The sequence below is a fragment of the Cnephaeus nilssonii genome (genome assembly GCF_951640355.1).
Source record: "Cnephaeus nilssonii genome assembly, chromosome: 5".
Lineage (NCBI taxonomy): Eukaryota > Metazoa > Chordata > Mammalia > Chiroptera > Vespertilionidae > Cnephaeus > Cnephaeus nilssonii.
The window spans coordinates 91,263,893-91,286,161 of record NC_137076.1 but is presented as its reverse complement, the minus strand read 5'-3'; the positions used below and the strand labels follow the sequence as shown (position 1 = coordinate 91,286,161).

General features: G+C 45.6%; 1 protein-coding gene across 2 annotated transcripts; it reads right to left on the bottom strand.

Annotated features, from left to right (window-relative positions):
• Positions 1 to 481: 481 nt before the first annotated feature.
• On the bottom strand, positions 482 to 14,912 carry SAP30L (SAP30 like). 2 transcript variants are annotated; one of them, XM_079770521.1, is made up of 4 exons: positions 14,087 to 14,912; positions 9,827 to 9,949; positions 7,533 to 7,631; positions 482 to 5,628 (listed from the first exon to the last, which is right to left on the bottom strand). In XM_079770521.1, the coding sequence occupies exons 1-4, from the start codon at positions 14,282 to 14,284 to the stop codon at positions 5,500 to 5,502; spliced, it is 549 nt and encodes a 182-aa protein (XP_079626647.1). In that variant the 5' UTR covers positions 14,285 to 14,912; the 3' UTR covers positions 482 to 5,499. The 2 variants fall into 2 exon arrangements, with proteins under 2 accessions (XP_079626647.1, XP_079626646.1); XM_079770520.1 differs by having other exon boundaries at positions 5,487 to 7,631.
• Between the last annotated feature and the right edge of the window lie 7,357 nt (positions 14,913 to 22,269).

The following is a 22,269-nucleotide window of genomic DNA, read 5'->3' as shown; positions in this document are numbered from 1 at the left end:
CATTGGGCTATTTACATAAAAGTCTCTATTTCCAGCTCCTCTTGTCAAACTGCAAGAACTGGCATTCCCACATGGCAACAATGGGCTGGAGCTGGGTAGTGGCTGCCCTCAGAAGAGACCTGAGTTTTCCAGTTTGCAGCGTGCCCCCTGCATAATTTCCATTTGCAATTCTCCATCCGGTTTACTTAGGACTCACTTTACATTACAGATGGACAACTAAAGGCCCGGAGAGGGAAGCTATCTGCCAGGGTGTCTGGTATGCTATGCAGCATTCAGGACTCGACCCAGGGCCCAAACTTCTGTTCCAATCTACACTCTCCGGTGTGCACTGGGACTGAACTCGGGAGAGGAGCAGGTAGTAGTTGGAGCTGGGAGGAAAGACCACTGTCATCAATCACTGTGCTCTGCAGCCAGGGCCCAAATGAGAAAGTGAAAGCAGCTGAATTTCACGTGGACATTCAAAGAGAACAATAGAGTGTGTCTCGTTACTCAGACCGTTTATTAAGAGGGAAAGTCGGGCCGTCCCATCTGTGTGATATTGCAACATGAAAAGTCACATACATTACTAAGGAGACCTCACAGAAATGAGAGCCTTTCAACAGTACAGAGCCATAGGTTACAAAACTAAAATACAAATGATCCCCCACGCTTGGCAGGAAACATGTACAATATGAGGAGGCTTGAAATGGAAGGGCACTTGCTTTTCAATAAGGCAGTTACAAAACGGAAAGAAAACCCACACCCCCGACACTCTGACGGGCGTAACGGATAACAGAAATGTAAAACAGGGCTCCTGTACAACCCTGTCATTGGCAAAGATGCTTTCACTAAGTGAAAGCAACTGAGGGTTTGTTTTAAGATGCAAGCTAGATGAAATAACTAATTGTAGACATTCTACCTTAAGAAAAGGTCCCACCTTGCCCCAGTCTACCTGAAAACATCAGATCACTTTACCTTTCCTAACCAGGAATTGGAAACGGTCAGTAATAAAAATGAAAGGAATAAAAAGGCACCCCTAAAGCACCATGCTTCCCAGGGCATGTTCCCGAGCTCACCTGTCCTTTAGTTCAGCTGCTTAGCCCAGTAACGGGCTGGAACGCTTGTGCATCCCAGAGCTGTCTGTACCATCAGTGCCAAATGAATCACACAAGCTCCAACGACGACCTGAAAGGCCAAGGTCTGACCAGCAGATCACAGAGCAAGACCACTTCATGAGAACTTAGATTCTAGGACAACACTAAAGCGTGCCAGGACTTTTGAATCCTAGTCTTAAATTATAGGCTAGTTCTGTTGGCCCCTCCCATTCGTTTTACAAAACTCAACTGAGTGCTTCAGTCCTAATCATTCATTCAACCTTGAATTCTGCAGGTTGGTCTTGGGAACCTCTACTCAGTTGCAAGGTTTCAAGAGTCTGAGGCAGGTCACTTTAGACTGGATTACAGTCATGCTGCAGGACGAGAGGTTAGTCCAGAGAATGCCATGTGACTCAAGCCAATGTTTTTGGATTTTAGTTTCCACATCTCTAAAAGTGAATTGGACAATAGCAACCTTATCGGACTTTCTAGCTTGAAAATATGGCACTACTTTGACACTGAGGTATGTGGTGCTTCCACTCCCCCAGGTTCCTTAGCTGTTTCCTGGTAAAAACAGTATGTGAAGTACTTATAGGAATCTTAAGGTACAAGCCCTCAGCAGCCATGGAAACTTTACACTCCACACAGAGCAATATTTTAAGATTTTCTAGGTAAGGTTTTCCCTAAGTGCTCTGAGCATCAGTTTTTGTGGGACAAATACAGAACTAAGGCCTCCTCTGTCTTGAGTTTTTTTCATCAGGCCAATAGGACCCCTGCCTCTGCTGACGCCCTCGATCAGCTTCAGCAAGAACAAGTGAGCGAACCAGGTGGGTGGGATTTCCTCAACATTCTCCAACAAGGAACTAAATGCACTAATACTCAGGGGTGTGGAGAGTGAGGACAACAACGTGTCTATCTGCTACCTGTTCCTTTTCACAAGACACTTGCTATGCCCTGGGACAATGCCAGCCATTAGATCCTTGGCCAAGATGAGCAACTTCTTCCATGTGGCCCCCATTGGGCAGAGACTCAGATGGAAGTTACAGAGAACCAAGAAAAGCCAGAGGTTTGCAAAGATAGAACCAGATACCCCCAGGAGGTAGTGAGTTCTCTGTCCTCAGAGGTGTTTAAGCCCAGATTGTTCAAATCCTTGGTGGGATGGCTGTAAGCAGAATGTCAGCACCTATGGGCAGACTGGATGGAATGCCTTAAAGCCCCTTTCCCAACTTTTAGATCTTGTCATTGTAATGATTGAGAGCCTTCAGATGACTTCCAGCAGCAGCTACTTTGGGTTGGGACAGCCTATTTCAATAGGCCAGGCCCCTGTAGTGAGCTTCTTTTCTTAGCTTCTCCCTTCCACCAGGCAGTTGTCTAGGATATTACCAGAAAAATGTCCACAAAATAAACAGCTAAAATGCCAAGGTTAGATGCAACATTCCAACTGCAAACAATTAGGAATCTCTGTCTCCGAAAGGCCAGCAGTGAATATCCAGCCATGACAGGAACATCTAGCAACGTGGCGGCTGGAACACATAAGTGAAATTCCTCTTCATTTTACAACGCCAGTTTTGAATCCTTAATCTTTTGTGGGATTCAGTTGTGATCACTGTCAGGTGTTGTTGCCAACCTAAGAGCTTGTTCATTGAAATAATGAGCTTTCTGTTTTTTAAAAACCTTAAAATGAAGCAACATGAATAGCAGGATATTGGCATTTCCGTGTGACAACCTTCAGGGCATGTGAAGAACCACACCAGGCCGGAACTGAGGCAGGATTTAAGAAGACAACTCCAGTTCTGTTTCCAATTCCAGTTTTGCCCAGGAGCACCAAGAGGAGAGAAGGCAATGCTGCAATGTTACAGGTGGAGAGAAGCGCAAGAGTCCTTGACAGGTGGCATAAAAATGCAGGCAGCCAAGGCGAACACTGCTTTCCCAGGCCCACTGCTCCCTGAAGCCAGACCCAGCTGCTTTGGGGGGCTCGGCCACTTCCACAGGCAGAGCCTCCTGCCACGAAAAGCCACGGAGACTGCACAAGAGACTAAGGCAAGTGGTTTAGTGGTCTGATGACAGAACAGACTTCTGCACACAGGACAAAAGTAAGTTCAGACAGCTTTGTTTTTTCTTTCACCCAACAAGTCTCCAAGGTGAAAAAGATACCCACAATTTCCACTTTCCAAAAGTAGCTCTCTTTAGAGGAAAGACAGCATGCGACAAAGCGCACACAGCATCTGGCTAAAGGGGGAGTTTCCCTGGGCTTCACTTTGTAACAAGCATTTTTACAGACACGTGAACAGATGGATCCTAACCCACATGTGCTCTTACAGAAGTATGCCGCTGTCTCTCAATTGGGAAAACAGATTTGCCATTAGAAGAACAGTGATGTGACCTACACATCCATCATTGGTTTAAACATCAGAAGATACACCTTCTTGATAAGACAGGGACATTTCCAGAGGAGAGGTTTCCAATGCCTTAGCCTACAGGCCCAGCTGCCCTCAAACTCCAGTCTGATGAGAAAAAAAGCCCCCTGACAAAAGAGGGCTTGGTGTTGGACACCATCAAAGCCTTTCTAATTCAGCCTCAGGAATAAAACCCAGATAAGCCACACACCTTTGGGCCTTCTTGATCCTTCAGCTATGAGACAGTGTCTAAATACATATTGGATCAGAATGACTAAAACATTCAGAGCACCCTGACGTGCCATCCACAGCCAGGTGTATTAAAATAAGACCCCTCACAGTCTAGAGTATGTTCTATGTACATTCATTTATACATATTTAAAAAGGCTGCCATCTGCTAGACATGCATTTTGAACACGGGTGAAAGCGTGCTGCAATGGAGCACACTGAGTTTTAGTGGTGGCCCTGTCTCCAGTCCATAGAAAGCATGGCACTGCTCCACAGACCTGAATCCACCGCCCTGCTCAGTAGAGATTTCCATTCTGACTTCTCTGTGGTAGTACTCAGATGAAGCCATCTGTGAGACATTTAATTCTCTGCTAGGCCAGGCTGTCCACTGCTCCTTTTAGCATTTAAGGCTTAAGAAAGAACTCAGATTTAAAACCGAGTAAGAAAATGATACTTTTGACCCCAGTGTATGTCAAGATGGTCAGAAATTAGCATCCACATCTTTTTCTTCCCTTTCTCCCATTCCCTGTCCACACCATACACCCCCAACACATTAGAAAATTTTGGAAAAGCAGACTTGGATATAAAGCTTTGTTTTCAAAGGATACTTTGGCTGTGACATAATTAGATAGAGGAAGCTGAGTTTTTGAACATAAAAAAAATCAGGTATTAATACTTAAGAAATCATTTTAGCAATCTTTCTCCCTAAAAGGGAGGCAAATTGCTCATAAAAATGAGCATTAGACGGCACTGACCTTCGTTGCTCAAACCTATGATCTGTTGCTGACCCCCGAGCACAGGGCGTCAAGGCCAGTCAGACTTTCTATCCCAGCGCTGGATTTCTGAGCAGGAATCACATGGTCCTTGGCAGCTTTTTTGGTGAGTGTGAACTATGGGTTAGTACTTCTGAAAGTGAGCCCTAAACCACTAAGCATCTCCATTTGCAAAGCATATATGGCCCAGGAGAATGGCCTAAGTCGGAATACATAACTTCACCCCACAGAGTGAAGCTTAGAGGAGTGTACAAAGGGCTGCATCTCCTGCGAGGGTCTCTGCATTCGCATTTCTGGAACCTCCGCAGATAGAGTGCTGCACATGCGACTTTCCTGAAGTACTAATTTGAGCTGAAACCTCTTGTTGGCTCATCAGGATTTCCTCCTCACTCCAGAAGTTAAGTGGTAAACCATAGAAATGGCAGAGATCTCATTAACTGGAGGAGCAGAGCAGATGTTACAAGGCTGGCACTATTAGTGACAGCTCAATTAGCCAACAGATACTGATTAAGTGCCTACTGTGTCTAAGGTGCAGGGCCAGCGAGGGGGACCAGGGTCAAACTGATTTGCTGATAAATGACAAAGCCTGCAACAAGGTGGGGCACCCACGTCCCCAGCACATTTGGGTCTGTTCACGCACCTCCACCATCACCTGTACCCTGCCGCTATTAACGGAGCTACATTTCACACGTGGCAGTGTGGGATTATAAGGTGATTACCAAAATATTTGTATCCCTCATTTCCAGTAGCACTGACTTAATGCTGTTTTAAATGCTGCAATACATAATTTTTCTTTCATTCTTTTATGATCTTGTTTGTTTCAGCCCAGTAGTTGCCTTAAAAGAAAGTCTTTGTATACACATGCTGAATCAGGAGAATATAACCCTCCTGACCAAAAAGATTTACAGTATTTATCATTCAAACATTTTTATTTATAATAAAACTTGTAAGTCTTTATGGGCTTAAATGTAGCAGATATCACCTGTGCATTAAACATTATACTTCATTCCTGGAAGATGTGCTTCATCCTCACTCAAGCTGCTTGCCGCCCTCTGACTTCTGGTCCAGTCTGCTCTTGTTACTCTTTACCATGTAGATGAAGTAGGCAAGGGTCTCTTTTTCATTCACAGGTATGTTCCTGAAATGTCGACTGACAGTCTACATGGAGGCAAAAAAAAAAAAAGAAAAAGAAAAAAACACACCAAAAACCATGCATAAATCAGGGCCATAGACTAAATTGTGCAAAAGAGGAACCAGGAAGTTGCTGCCAGAGCTATGGAGGGGGTAAGATCACTACGAACTCTCTGCAGAGCTGCAGAACTCAGACTACCCATTTTCCCTGGGGTTTAGGTGACTGGTTTCCAGGCTTCCAAAGCAGGTCTTTAACCCTCAACACTCCCAAGATGCAGTTCTTTCTGTTTTAGTGGCAGCCAGCTGCCCTTCATGATCTCAAGGTCACCCCCATGGATGAAGAGACCAGGACTGCTCTGCTTGGCCAGCTGCTACCATAACCTCTCAGGCCCTGGTACTTGGCAAAAAAAGTGTCTTTTTAAAAATTATGTCAAATGAATAGCCTACTGAACAGATGTAAGTGTGTGACCCAACAATTGAAAGACACACCAGATTTGAATAAAAATGAACCATTTACTCTCTATTCCTGAAACTTTGCTTTATTTTACAAGTCCTGAGAATAGGTCTCCTCTTGTCCCAACTAATCTTATCCCTTCCACCAGGGGTGAATACTGGCAAGTGGGAAATGCAATCTTAAAGTAGAAAAGGCTTGTGTGCTCCTATGTTTTATCTGGATACTGGTGAAGGAGAAGTTTAAGAAAAAATGAGAGATCAGCAAGATACCTCTAAAGGAAAAACAAAAACCAGTGGGGCTGTGAGCCTTTAAGGGAATCTCTGAATAGACCGAATGACTAGGACAGAAATAAGAAAGAGAAAGAACTACAGAGTGGTTATCTCTGGATAGTAGGGTTGTATTTTTCTTTTCTCCAATTTCCAAATTTTCTACAATAAGCAGAAAAGGAGGATGAGAGAGTACCCACACCAGTGCCAACAGGACAGAAGTATCAAACCAGTCATTATCCTATATAGTAAAAGCCTAGGTGGTGTCATGCCCTCAGGTGACACCCTCGTGCGACGTTGCCATAAGATGGCCACGCACACAACAGAGGCGGGGCCCAGTGGCTCTGTGTTGCGTGGAGGAGGCAGGTAGCAGCAGGGGAGGGCAGTTGTGGGCGATCAGGCTGGCAGGGGAGCAGTTAGGCATCAATCAGGACAGCAGGGGAGTGGTTAGGGGGTGATCAGGCTGGCAGGCAGAAGCGGTTAGGGGCAATCAGGCAGGCAGGCAGGTGAGTGGTTAGGAGCCAGCAGTCCTGGATTGTGAGAGGGATCCCAGATTGGAGAGGGTGCAGGCCGGGTTGAGGGACACCCCCACCCCCGTACATGAATTTTGTGCACCGGGCCTCTAGTATTAAAATAATAGCCAATGGAGCATTTTCCACCATCCAAACTATGTTAAGAAATCAGGGCAGGAGAAACCTTTCTTGGGCTCCATTTTTGTAATAAGTATTTCTATTACCAACATGAGAGTAGAAGAAATCAAGGAAAAAAACCAAAAAGAAGAAAAAATAGCTCCTATAGGACATGAGTGAAGGTTCTGAGATGATTAATCTGACACATCTGATACGCAGGAAGGACCATATCTATAAAGAATCTTGGAAAACAAGATTCAAGCAAACAAAAGAACACTCAGGGCTTAGAATCAGGAGTCCTGAGATTCCAGACTCAATTCTGGAATCACACCAATTTGCTGTGTGAGTTTAAGCAAGTCCTTTCCTCTCCCTATGCCATGGTTTCTTTCATGAAAATCAGAGCCTTTCTAAGTCTTAAACTGTGGGATTCTAAATTGTGCAAAAGATGAACTAGAAAGCTGCTTCCAGAGCTATGGAGGGGATTATGATCCATAGGCACACAGAGCAAGAGGGAGAATCAAGGTCACCATCAAAGGCACAATACTGGCTCTCTCTTTGGAGAGCACCATTTTGTCTACCTACTTCTGCTAACTGGGCCTTATTGAAGCCTGGTCTGGTCTGCAATTTGTAGTGTCGTTTATAACGTCGCAGAGTGTTCACCTGTAGCTGGAACAGATCAACCTGGAGAGAAGAGGAGAAACACATTAGCCATCACCTGAGCAGCCAAGACTCACTGAGAGCCCACTATGTGCCTAGCACTACACTAGGGGTGGGGTGGATATAACTCAAAGAAGTCTTAGAAATGGTCCATTTCAGGACTAATAACTAGCTGGGGGATCAAAAATAACAGTGGAACAAGAGTTCTGGCTGGGGAAGGGTGGTTCCAGAAGGCTGGTGGAAGCAGTGAAGCTTAACTAAGGAGAGCAGGGTTTAGAAAGGCAGTGAGGGACAGAGCAAGAGTAGGGAATGAGTGAGATCATGAGCACAGAAAGCCAGGAAATGAATAGATGGGCTAGGGGGTCATAGGCAATCCTGATGGGGTTAAACAGTGAAACTGGGTGGTAGCATGCCAGGTGATGTTCCAGGAAGATGGATCTAGAGGTGGTTTGATGGGCGGGGGCAGGCAGAGGGAGATGCTATAGCAACGATCCAGAAGTGAGAGGATGAAGCAGAGCTTTGGAGGGGTGGTGATGCTGGAGGGGGAAACCAGGCATGAGCAAAGGTCAAACCAGACAGACATCCTGAAGGAAGACAGGCCAGAGTTTGGCAGCAGACTGGATAGAGAAGCGTGAAGAACAGTGGGAAGTACTGTTATTCTCAAACAGTGATTTCCTAGGCTCAGCCTTCAGGTATTAGAATCCTTAACAACCCTCCAGAGAAAGCTCAAAAGCTACTGTGGCGAGTGTACAAATCAGCAGGTTAGGGTCAGGGTCTCTGCAGATGACTGGATAACAAAGGGGAAAGGACCCCCCCTTTTTCTCCTAACACAGAAGAGAGGAAAGCTGCACAGTCATGAAACATTGAAGGCCCAGAAAGTTGGGCTGCCTTTACCTGCCTCTAAAAGAGATGTTCTTGCTTCAGGCAGGTGGAGAGCACTTAAAAACAAAATGAATGATCAATATGAGGGACCAAAGTCCTTCATTCTTTTCAAAACATTCCTCAAACCTTTTTCTTTTTTTTATTTTGTGAAAAGCATTTAGAAATTGAATACATCCATTTCTTTATAAAATTTAATGCTAGAGGCAATTGGAAGATACATTAAACCAATGTTTAAAAAGGGGACATAGGGAGGGGCAGAGGGAAAGGGCTATATTTTCAAAGGTTTCCTCATCTGCAGACAAAAACCCGCCTACTCTTTCTATTCCTACAGTCATTTCCACTGAGTGCTAACAGGCCACTGCCTTATGAAATATTCATGCGTCAAATATTCAGTGTACACTATAAACGGCTCTTCTTTGCTGAGTCTTAAGTGAAAACAATTTAAGTAGAAAAAGAATCCGATATTCCTTCCTGTAGCCTGTTTAATGGACACTGGCACCCTGAAGGAAAGGCGGCCTCTGGTTTGAGAAGCCTAGGTCTCATTGTCTAGTGCAGTGGTTCTCAACATGGGGCAATTCTGTCCCCCACCTTTACCCCGAGGACATTTAGCAATGTCTGTAGACATTTTTTTTATCATTATGACTCAGGGAGTAGTGTGACTGGCATCCAGTGGGTAGAATACAGGGATGCTGCTACACATCCTACAATTTACAGGACAGCCCCTACAGTAAGAATTACCTGGCCCCAAATGTCAATAGTGCCAGGGTTGAGAACCCCTGGTCCAGTATAATGACTTTGGAATGATCCTTGGGAACAAGCCTGGACCAGGAATTGGAGAGTGATAGAAAATCAGAGCTGGGATGAACTGACAACGTATGCCTTCATTTTGCAGCCTAGAAACCGGGGGGTGGGGGGGAGGGGGCGGGGAGAGACTTCCCCCAAACCATTCAAACTCAGTCTCCAACTTTAAGACAAAAACAAAGTTTGAAAAAACTTGACACTGTGGTTGTATTTAATCATTTGCCAGGGTTTTCTTTAAAAAAGGCAGTGTGGCCTACTAAAAAGGGCACTAGACTGGAGCCCCCAAACTGTCTGTGTGACCTCAGGTCCTTGTGCCCATTTGCAAAATGATGGGGCAGTCAGACCAGTCGATTTCTAAGCATTCAGCTCTCAGATTCAGCATTACTCTGATTCTGTGATTCACTTTTCAAATAAACCACAGCAAAACAAAGGGACTAAAATGACTTTTTAGCACAAAAAGCAGACCAGGCCAGAGGTAAGGACCAGATTAGAACCCATCCTTCCAGCTTTTTCAAGCTGATGTTTTTGACCATTACCTCAGGAATGTCAGTGTCGTGCTCAGGAGAATCTCCACCATCGTCACTTGTCTTCCTCTTCCTTTTATTTCGTACACTTTGGATGAAATTTTTGTGGAAATCGCAGATATACAGGTGCCTTACCTGATGGGAAGCAAATAAAAGTCAGAGTTGCCAATTCCATGGAAAGAGCATCTGTCAATTTAATGGGCTTCTCTCCTTTTCCAGGCACCCGAGAGTGAGAAGGAAGAACAAGGTGCAGGCCATATTTTCAGACGTTTCCTACTGAGCTGCAGAACAAGACACCCACAGAGAGAATACTCTCATCACATTGGGAGTGTATTATAAACCAAGTCCTCCCTGAAAACCTGTGGCCCACATTCAGCAAGGAGAGATCCCACAGCAGAGATCATTAGGAGGAGGTCCCCTACTATAAGGGAGGATTTGCAGGTAGACAGGAAGCATTCCAGATGCAAAGAGCCAAGACTTAGAGTTTCAGGTGAAGATGACAGAGGCGTGAGCGAAGGAGCCCCAGGGTAGACAGTATTAGGTGGAGGTCACTGCCCATGTAGGGAGAAATTGGGGGGGTGGGGTGCACATCAGAACAGCTTTGACTTTCCTTCAGATGAGACAGAGTCCCCCAAGGTTTTTGAAGCTGGGAGTGACATGACATTTTCAGACCTATAGGAGTTATGAACTTAAAAAAAAAAAAAAAAAAAAAGGGGCAGGAGAGGGACTATGGTAATGGGATATGGGACACACTATTTTGACATTGATAACAGGATGACAACTCTCTGAAATACTTTATTTCTGAGCATCAGCTTCTAATTATTGCATTACCTCACAGCTGTTCCACAAAGAGAAGTGGAGAGAGATCAGACATTCTCACAAGGTGGAACCACATAGAAGAAGCTGCGCCCTGCTGCTGACTTTCTAATACAGGCTGGAGGCAGAATAATAAGTGAAGGCGGCACAGCAGCTGAGATGTGAAGATTATGCTTTTATTTAAGAATGTTGGTACCAGGTTGACTGGGGGAAACATTCAAAAACCTAACAGAATCCGAATGCCTGTGGAAATGACTTGGGGCTGTTGACACTGAAACAGATGCTGCACAGATGTTCTCGAGAGGCTTCTGAATTTCAGTTTATTCCTTAAATTTTTAAAGAGAAGAGTAAGCTGATAGGAAACCAGCATCAATTAATTCAGGCCTTTTCATGGAGAAAATAACAAAAACTGCTTTTTATTCCAATGAAATACCACTTTCATGTGGTTGAATTAGTGAGTCATGAGTCTTTTCTTATACTATGATGGTGTCTTACAGATAGTAGGTGCTCAATAAAAGCTGTTCCATCAACATAAGCATCCCTTGCATCTAAAAGCAGCTTAGGCCAGTAAAAGTCACCACTTACATATGGTAACAAATTGGGACAGCTTTGCCAGATTCAACTCTGAAAAAAGGTCTTTCAGACACAGCAATGTGTCACTCTCCCAAAGAATCTACTTGATATATATACTACTGGACATTATCAGGGAAGAGAGTAACTGTCAGCATACTCTACTTCCCTGATAGGAAGCTGGCCTCATGTTAGCCAGTTCCACATGTAAAACCCAAGAGACTGAACTGCTCCTTAAATTCACAGAGACAAACCTTGTAGGAGGAGAAGAGGTGACTTCCTAGAGTTGTGGCTGGGAGATTTCAGGTCAAGATAATAGAATAATGGAAAGCTAGATGGAGGAAAACTTGGCAATCACCAGTGCAACCTCGCTGGTCCCAATCTCACTTTCTAGAGGGATAAACTGAAGCCACCCAGAGTAGGGAAATGACCTGGCCAAGGCCTTTTGACCCATGGCACATGTTTCTTCCTTACTCCAATATTTTCTTTATACTCCCACTTTTCTCCAGGAAAAAAAAAAAAGCCAAAATATGTCGATTGGAGGATTGTTTAAAAGCATGTTATCTTATATAATAAAACCCTAATATGCAAATCGACCAAATGGTGGAACAACCGGTTGCTATGACACGCTCTGACCACCAGGGGGCAGACGCTCAACACAGGAGCTGCCCCTGGTGGTCAGTGCCGCTCAGTCAGAAGCTGCCAGAAGCTGGGCTCACAGCTGGCGAGCACAGCAGTGGTGGTGGTCCTGCCTCTGCAGCAGCACTAAGGACCCCTTGGGGTCCCGGACTGCAAGAGGGCACAGGCCGGGCTGAGGGAACCCCAACTCCCCCCCCCCCCCCCAGTGCACAAATGTTGTGCACCGGGCCACTAGTATCTTAATAAATCACAGAACACTGCCAATGTCTACATAACATGAGTTAAGCTGCCCAAGTTGGATTTTTGGTGCTATTCTTTAAAAAAGCTCCCTGCTACACCCTTTTACAAGATAAATAGTTATTATTTCTACTTAACCACTTTCAAGTACATACTGGTTTTCAGAAATTTCAGAGCTCAGTGGCCTTTGGGGGCGGGTGGAGGAAGAAGGGTGGTAGCAAGGGCTCTAGTGTTTATTTTTCCTGTTTCATTTTCTACAACAGCTAAACATTCCTGTAATACAGCAGTTCCTTAGAATTGAATTCCTGCCCAAGCCTGTGAGAATGAAATAGCATCCCTTTCAGAAATAATGACTCTACACCACCTTGAAACGAATTGTGAGCGATTCCACCTCGAATGCTACTCCTTCAGACGCACTGCCTTTTGGGAAGTCCAGTGCCAGGCTCAGGCTGCTTCTCTTCTGGACAGTGTGTGAGAAACACTCCACGTGGCTCAGCACAGGTTTTTCCAGTGGGGTCACTGGGTAAATGAAGCCCCAATCGCAGCAGCACAATCATTCAGATGTGACAGCTTCCAAGGGTTTAAAAGAACTGGAAAATTCTTCTTCTTAAGGAATGGGAAATATTATTACCATAAGCTGCTCAAGTGAAGGCTCCCAACAACCTACACAGAAGGTAGGCAGCGTTTTCAAGAGGCTGAGTTCATTGCTTAGAATTAAGCATTTCACTTCAACATGTGCCCTAATCCGGACCACCTTAGTATCTAGTCAGTTGTTTGCTCTCATTCATTCATTCATTGATAGAGGTTTGTAATAATAAAGCCATTAATCCACCTTGACCATTTAAAAATAACATCTTTCCATTCAAGAATTGTAAATGTATTATAATTAACTTTAAAAAAAAACCTGAGGGTGGGAGGGAAGAGCCTGGAAGAAAGAACAGGGCCAATTTTTTTATTTATCGACTTAATTAAGCATGGGGCTTGGAAGTAAATCAGATAATGGGGTTAAGAAATTAGCCTGTTAGGTGCTGAGGGACTTTGGCACTGCCTATGTCTGGGCCTCCGTTTCAACTGTGAAATCAGAAGTGGAAAAGTGGGAGTCCTTTCAGTTTAACAAGCAAGCTCTGATTTCCCTCCACACTGGACAAACTTTGGTCCTAAAAGAGAATGGATGTTAGCAGGTCTACCTGAATATTAAATACCCCCTTAACGCATTTCCAACTCCTAATCAAGAGGCCGCAGCAACAGATGTCAAACTAAACGTTTCTAATTGGTTGACTATAGGCACATCTTCAGAATTGTTAACTAGAGGAGGTGAAATCACACAGGAAACGTTTTCCTATAGTTAGACACAAAACACAGGGTGATTCTAGTCAAGTTAAAAACACACAGACACACAAAACCCCCTCCTGGGCTTTTCTAAAGAAGTTACCCCTAAGAAAATGGATTTTCTTGCTTCCTGTCACTTCGACTGCAAAAGCCACCTCCGGAGCCCTGGTCTTGGCCTTATTCCTGCCCCGTTTCCCTACAGCTGCCTGCGAAGCAGCAGCTCCGTGACCCTTTGCAGAAGCTGAGGCCGCGGCAGACAGGGAAGTATCTGCCACCTCTCCCTTTCTGAAGGAACAACAGGGCGCTGAGAAGTTGGAGAAGAGCCGGGTGCCTTCATCACCACTTCGCCAACACTTGCTCCTTCGTGGGCCAACGCACTGAGCCCTCCTCTCCCTGCTCCGACCTCTAAACCAATAAAACGAGCTAAAAACTTGTCAATCTTCCCAGGCTGGAAGGGTCGTCGGAGCCCCCGCCCAACCTCCCCGATTTGGGCAGAATCCTAGGGAGAGCAGAGCAGGTCGGCGCCGAAACGGCCTTTGAAATCCCGAGTCCAACTCCTCGTCTGCGGATAAAGGGCGGCGAGGCCCACGGCGGGGAGGGCCCCGGAGTCCCGCCCGGAGTTCGGGGGCAGCAGCCGGGAGCGCTCGGGCGCGGGGACCCTGCCGGGGCCGGGGGACTCACGCTCTTGTCGATGTCCAGCTTGAGTTTCTTTTGCGAGATGCTCTTCTGGACCCTCTTGCTGAAGGAGGCGTTGCCCGCCGGCCGGACGCAGCGCTCGCCGTCCTCGATGAGGCAGCAGCTCTGGCCGTAGCCCGGGGCGGCGGCGGGGGCGGCGGGGGGCCCTTCGCGGCTGTCCTCCTCCGTGCTGAAGCCGTTCATCTCCCCGTCCCCGGCCGGCCTCCCGGGGGTAGGCGCCCCTGTAGGCCACTCCGCGGCCGCGCTGCCCGCGGGGCGGTCACTGAGGCCCCCGCGCCCGAGGGTCTCGGAGTCTGTCTCCAGAGCAGGCGCTGCCCCGCCGCGCGCCCGGGAGGCCCGGCCCCGCTCCGCCGCGTCCCGGCTCCTTCGGCCCCCGGCCCCGCGCCTCCGGAAAGCCCCTTCCTCCCCGGCTCCAGGCCCCGGGGTTGGCTCCCGAGCTCGCAGGGCCCCGCCGGGGGTCACCTGGAGGCTCCTCCGGCCGGGTGCCCAGTACCGTTACCCTTCGGCGGGGGCGTCCGGGAGGGCGTCCCAGGGAGGGGCAGCTCCCCGGGGGCTCCGGGCCCGGGTGGCCAGACGGTTTCTCGGGACCCCGCCGGCTCCCGCCTTCTTTCGGCTGCGGAGCAAACTCGCCGCCGGGCAGCTCCCTCGGGGTGGCGCGGCCTCCCCGCGCGGGGCCCGGCCTCGAACCCGCGGTGCCCGGGCCCCGCAGCACGTCCGGCCCGCCCCACCCCTGCAGCCGCTCGGCTGCTCCCCCAAGTCCCGCGGCAGCCCCTGGGCCACCCGGCCGCCGCCCGCCCAACGCTCCGCACCACAACAGTTCGCTCCCCCCCGCCCTCCCCGGGACAGCGGAAGTCCCGCCTCCGCCCGGCCATTGGCAGCATTTGATCTCTGGGCGGGGCCGCCGCCGCCGCTGGAGCTCCCCATTGGTCCGCATAGCCGCCAGTCCCCGGCGCCTGGCTACTTCCTGGACTCTGCTGGGATGGGTTCAAAGTAGAGAAAGTGGGAGAGGGAAGAGTTCCCAGGTCGAGAGAGGGGATCGGGGCCGCAGAGTGTCCTGGCCCTGGCAGAGGTGGCGACCAGGGACCTGCCCGGACTGATGGCCAGACTGCAGGGATTGAGGATCACATTAGGGGACGGGCAGAAGTACGGGGGTGGGCGGGGGCGCAGAGGGACACGGGGAGGGGCCTATAAGGGGGACCTATGGGGGACAGAGGTACGGTCTTGAGGGGGACCGACTGGGTAAAACGGAAGGATCGGGGACAGAGGACCCGCAGACAGACCGGCGGGAGGCAGGGTGGGTGAAAGAGGACAGAAAGCCAGTCATGGCAGGAAAGACAGGACAAACTCGGAGATTCAAGGAAAGACGTGCAGAGGAGATGATGGGGGTCTGATGGCGAGTCTTGCAAGGTAGTAGGACGCTTGAGGGTGGCGGAGACCCATCTGTGGCGACTGGGCCTGGCTCGGTCCGCGCGGAAAGAGAAAGGGAGGGCAAGAGGAGACCCCCAGGGGCTTGGGTGATCCCTCCACTCCGAAGAATCGGAAGTCGGGAAAAGGCCTGGAGGTTGGATTAGGTGGACGGTAGGAAGGAAAGGGGCTGCGGAGCAGATGGTGAGAAGGCCGGGGGTGGAGGATTAAGGGCCAAGATCAGCGTGGGGGGAGGGATTGCGGTTGTCTTGGGACCTTCCTGCAGCTCCGGAAGCGGCAGCTTTTATTGCTTTAAGCCTCCCGGTCTACCTGCGAGGCGACAGTGCCCTGCCAAGCCTCTGGGCGTGGGGTTCGGTGCCTAGGGTGTCACAGGTACCAGGAGGGCCGATAGGGGAATCCTCTAGTCTAGCACCCCTAGTCAGGCTCCCTCTCTACTGGGCAGCTTGAGGACAAGTGAGGGCGGAAGGCCCCAAATGACTAGCCAGGGTCGTGAGGTCGAGCAATCATTTAGGGCAGGGTAGCATTTTCTTGGCAGAGCCGTGGAGGGGCCAGGGAGTGTTAGGCGAGCCTGTGTATCTGTTTTGGTAGTAGTAGGTGGCGTTGGAGAGGCTTCTGGCTCTATCAAGTTGAAAAAATGGAAAGCTACTAGTTTCCATGTTTAGAAGTAGGTGCCCTGTGATCTTAAATGTTCCTCAGTGGCCTTACATGTATTTGTACCCTCTAGTAGTGATTTCACATGCGGGACATATTAGGAAATTGGCCTATCAGAGAAAAATTGAAACAATAATATTCATTAGGGGATTATCTATAATAGGAAAAATACCCTAAAACTTCCATCAAGGGAAGTGGTTAAGTAAACTATGTAACATCTTCAGAATGAGATATTTTGCAGTCATTTATAGTTTCAACATTCAAGGTAGTTTCAACATCAGTGTAAACATTTTCTATATATATAATAATTCAGCCATGACTCCAACAAAGAGTTGATGACTTGGAGAAATGCTGTATGTTGTTAAAAATGCAGGATATAAAGTTGGATATGAGATATAATTGCATGTACATCTCTGTTTTAAAAAATCAGAAGGGAAAAAAACCCACTATTTGTATGTAAGAAATACACCAAAGTGCTAATAGTGTTTATTTCTGGGTAGCAGAAATATGGTTAATATTTTTCTACTTTTGTTCTAGCTTTACATTTTCCCCAATAAGTATTTGTTGTTTTTATAGTAGGGAAAAAAAGAATAAAAAAATGAATGGAAAAAAAAGGGCACAGTTTAATAGCATTCCTCCCTCAGAGTTCATATATTCAAAAGTAAATTATTGGCCATATTGTGTATACTCATTTCAGGAGGGTGAAGCATACTTCTTGTCTTAAAAGGGAATATTTTTTTAGCAGGGGAGCTCAGACATATGCACAGAAAACAGCTGGGTATCTGTACAAGTTAGTGTGTGATGTTGGTTCCAAAGTTGATTGGTGTGGGTAAGAACTCTATATTTTCTACATACATTTTGCACTTAGATATTTTTTCAAACAGCATTTGTATCCAGTGCCAGGCTACTGCACTCCCTGCAGCTTCTTCAGCCCCAGCTTCCCCTGGCAACACTCCTGGGGCAGGTTGGGGAAGGACAGGGGGGCCCTTTTCCTCAAGGGCTCTATCTGAGCCTTGGGGGTACTGGCTTCTCCTTATATCTGCTATGCCTGTATTCTTTCGAGTTCTCTTTACTTCTTCCTCTGCAATGCCTTGTTTTCAACAGTTCCCTGTTATAGTTAGTACATCTTCATATCACCCTTTGCCTGTCCAAATTATTGTGTGGTTTCTCCTAGCTGGACCCAGACTGATACCCCTAGCCTCTCTATATTTTTGGGGGGCAGGGACACAGGCTTTGAAATTTCCCTTTATGTGCACTTTTGAAGTCCTCAAGGAATGTTTTAATCATAAGCTTTCCCCAGGTTGTGAAGCAGATTGGTTCCAAATAGCAATATTTGGAAAAAATCAGATCCCTTTACTGGTGGAATAAATCTGTAATTCCAGAAAGGAAATATAAATATTCAGAGAAAGAAGAAATGAAAACAGGAGAGAAGCTTCTGTGACTCTTGTTTTGCTTTGTGTTGGATTTAAGATGATTGAAATGGCCAAGAAAATCTGATTTGCTACATTTATAAGTCTAGGTCGTTAATTTACAACAGTTGCTTAAGTGCTTAGAAATGATGTTGCTTTTTAGATTTGTAAATCTGCCCTGTTAGGCATTTAAAGTGTTTTTAGAAAATCAGGTCCATTAAATTTGTAACTGTTGTCTGAAATGACTAAGGAAATTTGATTAATTAAAGCTGTAAGTCTTAAATGTTTAAAGAGGACTGACTCCACTAAACTTAAGAATTAATTGAACAGTAATCAAAGAACAGGTAGAAGTAATTGTTCTTATTTTCATATGAAACGTTACTAGATTTATGGAATAATATGATTTATAAGTTGAACTTAATGCCTTTAAGAAAAGCTAGGTTTTAAAATGGGCATCTTGAGTCAGTAACTGTAACATTCTTTTCCATACCCAAACCTACCTAAACCCCCTCTTCCCCCATATTTAAAATTGCAGGTCTGTAACTCTCCAACTTTACAGTTGTAGCTGAGACCTCTCTGTGCTCCAGATAGCAACATTCAGCTCTTTGAGTACTCTAGAGGCATTGCTGACCAAGTTAAAATCTTCTCTGACAACTGAATGCATAAACTATATAACCTGTACCACCCTCGATTCTCTCTTCCTCTCCCTCCACTCCAAGCTGACCCATATTGAAACATTTTCTTTTACTTCCAATAAATACTTAGCATCTGTCCTGTTTGCTTCATTTCCTACGGCCGGCAGCCAGACCAAGCCACCAGCATCATTTGCCTGAAGTGCTTCGCTGGCCTCGGAGCCAGTCCCTAACCCACTAATTCTCTAGGGAGCATCTGCCCAAAGCAGCCCATGCCACACCCTGCTTGAAGCCCCTCACCAATTGCCCAGCGCATTCTGACAGTGCCCCTGCCATCTCTTTGCCTCTGTTATTCTTCCCGAGGTTCCTCAAATAAGCCAAGTTCCTTCCTACCTGGAGGCCTTGGCATTTGTAGTTCCTTCTGCCTGAAGTGCTGTTCTACCTGCTCCGCCTACGGCTGGCTCCATCCTTTAAGTCTCCATTTAAATGCCACTTCCCCACAGGGCTGCCCCCACCCCTATTTTAAATGTCTTTTTATGAGCAATCATCACAATATGCAATTATACTATTTTATCCTTGTTGTTGTTGTGTGACATCTCTCCCATTACAATCTAAGCCCCCTGAAGGCAGGGACCATGGCTGTCTTGCTTATCGCTGTAGCCCAGTGCATAAACACGAGTTCTCCAGTTCTGTAGCTAGCTATCAAAACACTTTTTTCCCCAATAATTAAATATACCCAATTATACCAAGATATTTACTAAGATTTAAAAAAAAAGATACAAAGCGGTATTGTAGAGTGTAAATTCCATTTGTATTTCTTAAAAATTTTATGCACACATACATACACACACATATTAAGGATACATGAGAAACTAGTAATTGTGGTTACGAATATGGTGGGGACTGCACAAGAAAGATAGGAAGAACTTGAATTTTATAACCCTTTTCCTATTTGGATTATTTTACTATATGCCTATATTTCCTTTATAAGAATAATAAGAAAAAAAATCTTTTGGCACTGTTATTAAGTAGGAAATATGGAATGCCAAAAAAAAGTAGGGAGAATCTCAGGACAAAAAGAGAGTCATTTAAAATGAATCAATTTAGTTTTATGAAAAGCCCACATTGTCCTTGTTTTCCTCCTTCCACGGAGGAGCTGTGAAGGCTTCCTCTGGCCTTGGGCTGCAGCCTGGCACTGGACGGGCATTGTAGTTATTGGCATTGTGGGTAAGAGCAAAGGCTCGGGACTCAGAAGCACTTGGTTTGAATCCAAGCTCTGCCACTTTCCTAGCTGTGGGGCCATCGGCAACTTTTTAAAACTACGTGAGCCTCAGTTTTCTTTATCTGCAAAATGGGATGATAATAGTACTTCTCTCAAAGGGCTATTGTGAGGATCAAGTGTGGTCTTGTAAAGCACTTAGCACAGTGTCTTGCACATAGTGAATGTTTAATAAATAGTAGTTATTCCATCCATTACATGCTGACGCCCAACACTTGCCATTGTACCCAAGTTCGGGTTTCTGCATGTTAGGGAAGAAGACATCATATTGCAAGATGGTAGGGTAGTACTGCCAATTGTCCAGTTTCCACATAGGAAATCTCCATATCAATCTGCACAGCAAAGATCAGGAAGGGTAATTGATTGCTTTATTGCATCCTATAAAGTTGTATGAGTGAAAAAAAAAATGAAAGTACCAATAGTAGTGATCAGAAGTATGTGAATATCAAGAAGGTGAAACCACAGAATGGAAGAAAATGTTTGCAAATCATATCTGACAAAGGACTTGTATTCAGAATACATAATAAACCCTTATAATTCAATAATAAAAAAATTAGCCAATTAAAAAGTGGGCAAAGGGTATGATGGACATTTCTCCAAAGAAGATATACAAATGGCTAATATGCACATGAAAAGATACTCAACATCACTAGTCATTAGGGAAATATAAATCAAAACCACAATGAGAAATTACATCATACCTACTAGGCTAACTATAATCAATAAGATAGAGAATAGCAAGTATTGGTGAGGATATATAGAAAAAAAAATGAAGCACGCATTGCGCTGGTAGGAATGCAAACATGGCGTAGCCACTTTGGAAAAAGCAGTTTAGCAGTTCCTCAAAATGTGAAACGTAGAGTTTTCATATAAACCTAGCAATTCCACTCTTAGGTATCTATCCAAGAGAAATGAAGACATACATCCACACAAAAACTTGTACATGAATGTTCATAGTAGTAGCATTATGCATAATAGCCAAAAGGTGGAAATAACCCAAATATCCATCAAATGCTAACTAGATAAACAAAATGTGGTCTATTTAGACAATGGACTAGTGTTCTTCAATAGAAAGGAACGAAGTACTGATATATGCAACAATCTGGATGAATCTTGAAAATATGCTAAGTGAAAACCAGACACAAAGACCACATGTTGTGATTCCATTTATGTGAAATGTCCAGAAAAGGCAAATCCATAGAGAACAGATTAGCAGTTACCAGCGGCTGAGGGGTTGGGGGCGGGGTGGTGGTAGTGTGTAGTTTGGGGTAGGGAGTGACTGCTAATGGCTAGGGTTTCTTTTTGGGGGCAACAAAAATGTTCTGGAATTAGGAAGTGGTGATGGTTGTACAACCTTGTGAATATACTAAGAACACTATACACTTTAAAGGGGTGAATTATATCTCAACAAAGGAAGTATGTGCATCATTAACTGTAATTGACATAAAAAGAAATCATTAGATTTGTTGAAAGGGATGCATCTTTAGCCTCCACTTGATGTTCTTAAGCCTGTTTTTGTTTTTTGTTGATTAGTGAAGGAAAATAATCAAATTGAAGATATAGTAGGAAAGGCAGGAAATATATCATCGAAGATTATGTCCACAAATGCAGTTGTAATTGGAAATGTTATACCATTTCTTATTCCCTAGGAACAGATGTGCCCTGCTGACAGAATCAATTTGTTGTTTGACTTTTGTACTTTTGGCATTAGTCACATTTTCAAGAAAACAATTATGTATGGAAGTAGGGGCGTCACGGGAATGGAAAAAATAGCCCTTAGCCCTCTCCACTTCTTTAATGGCAGAGCACCAAGCAAACTTCTCAATTATAATTCAACTGACAGTAAGTAGAAGACTGTACATAATTACTTGGGTCACTAGACAATTCTAAGGCCCATGAAAAAATGAACTTTTCCTTTCTCTGTCAGTCTTTTGCGAGTTGCCAAGCCCAGGCCTTGCGAGTTAGGAAAAGTCAGTCCTGAAAAGATGTTTTCTTTTGGCTTAATTAAATATGTAGCTAATGATAACATAAATAATAAGGATTGTTAATAAATTTTGCAAAACTAAAATTCCAGAGGTAGGTGGTTGGTTCATCAGAAGCCCAACAATGTCTGAGGTCCAAGCCAGTTCTGTTAAGAACCGGGGGTAAGACGGTGGACGTAGGTACAGAAAGAGCCCTGCCCTCGGAAATTAAGCGGAGGAGAAAGACACCGAATGAGTGAATGAATAAAAGAAAAGGTGCTCATTTTTCACCGATTTTGTATTTGTGACTGTGCCTACTCACTAAAATGTATTTGCAACCTCAAAATGAATACTGGTGGCACCTTGGAGGTCGCTTACAGACATGTGCACGGGCAGAGTGGCAGAATATTTGAGTCTTCGAACACGCATGTTCCCAGCGGAGGTCGATTCAGCCCTCACGCTGTAAACAAGTGTCCTCGTTGTGGTCTGTTTAGTGGCACGTTTTTCATATCTTTGTACCACCTTTCTGTTGGTGATTGTGGTTTAAAATGCCCCTCAAGCGCAGTGCTGAGCTGCTGTCTAGAGTTCATAGGCACGAAGATGTGTTAGTAAGTTTCACTGAGTCATTAGTTGCAGTGCTGTTGGCCCTGCGTTCAGTGTTAACGAACTAACGATCTATAGTAAATAGAGAGTAATGGTGGGGCGCTCAGCTCTCAGCTCCAGCGAAGGCAGATCCGCCACCCCTTCGCCCCCATCCCCAGGCAGGAGCTGGCAGGAGATCAGACGCTACTTCAAGTCAAAGTAGCTCATG

Excerpts from the sequence above, each read along its gene's own strand:
- SAP30L (XM_079770520.1), bottom strand. The coding sequence starts at position 14,284 with ATGAACGGCTTCAGCACGGAGGAGGACAGCCGCGAAGGGCCCCCCGCC. Across the intron at positions 9,950-14,086 it reads AGCTGGACATCGACAAGAGC|GTAAGGCACCTGTATATCTG; the intron begins GTGAGTCCCCCG and ends GCTTCCCATCAG. Across the intron at positions 7,632-9,826 it reads ACGACACTGACATTCCTGAG|GTTGATCTGTTCCAGCTACA; the intron begins GTAATGGTCAAA and ends TCTTCTCTCCAG.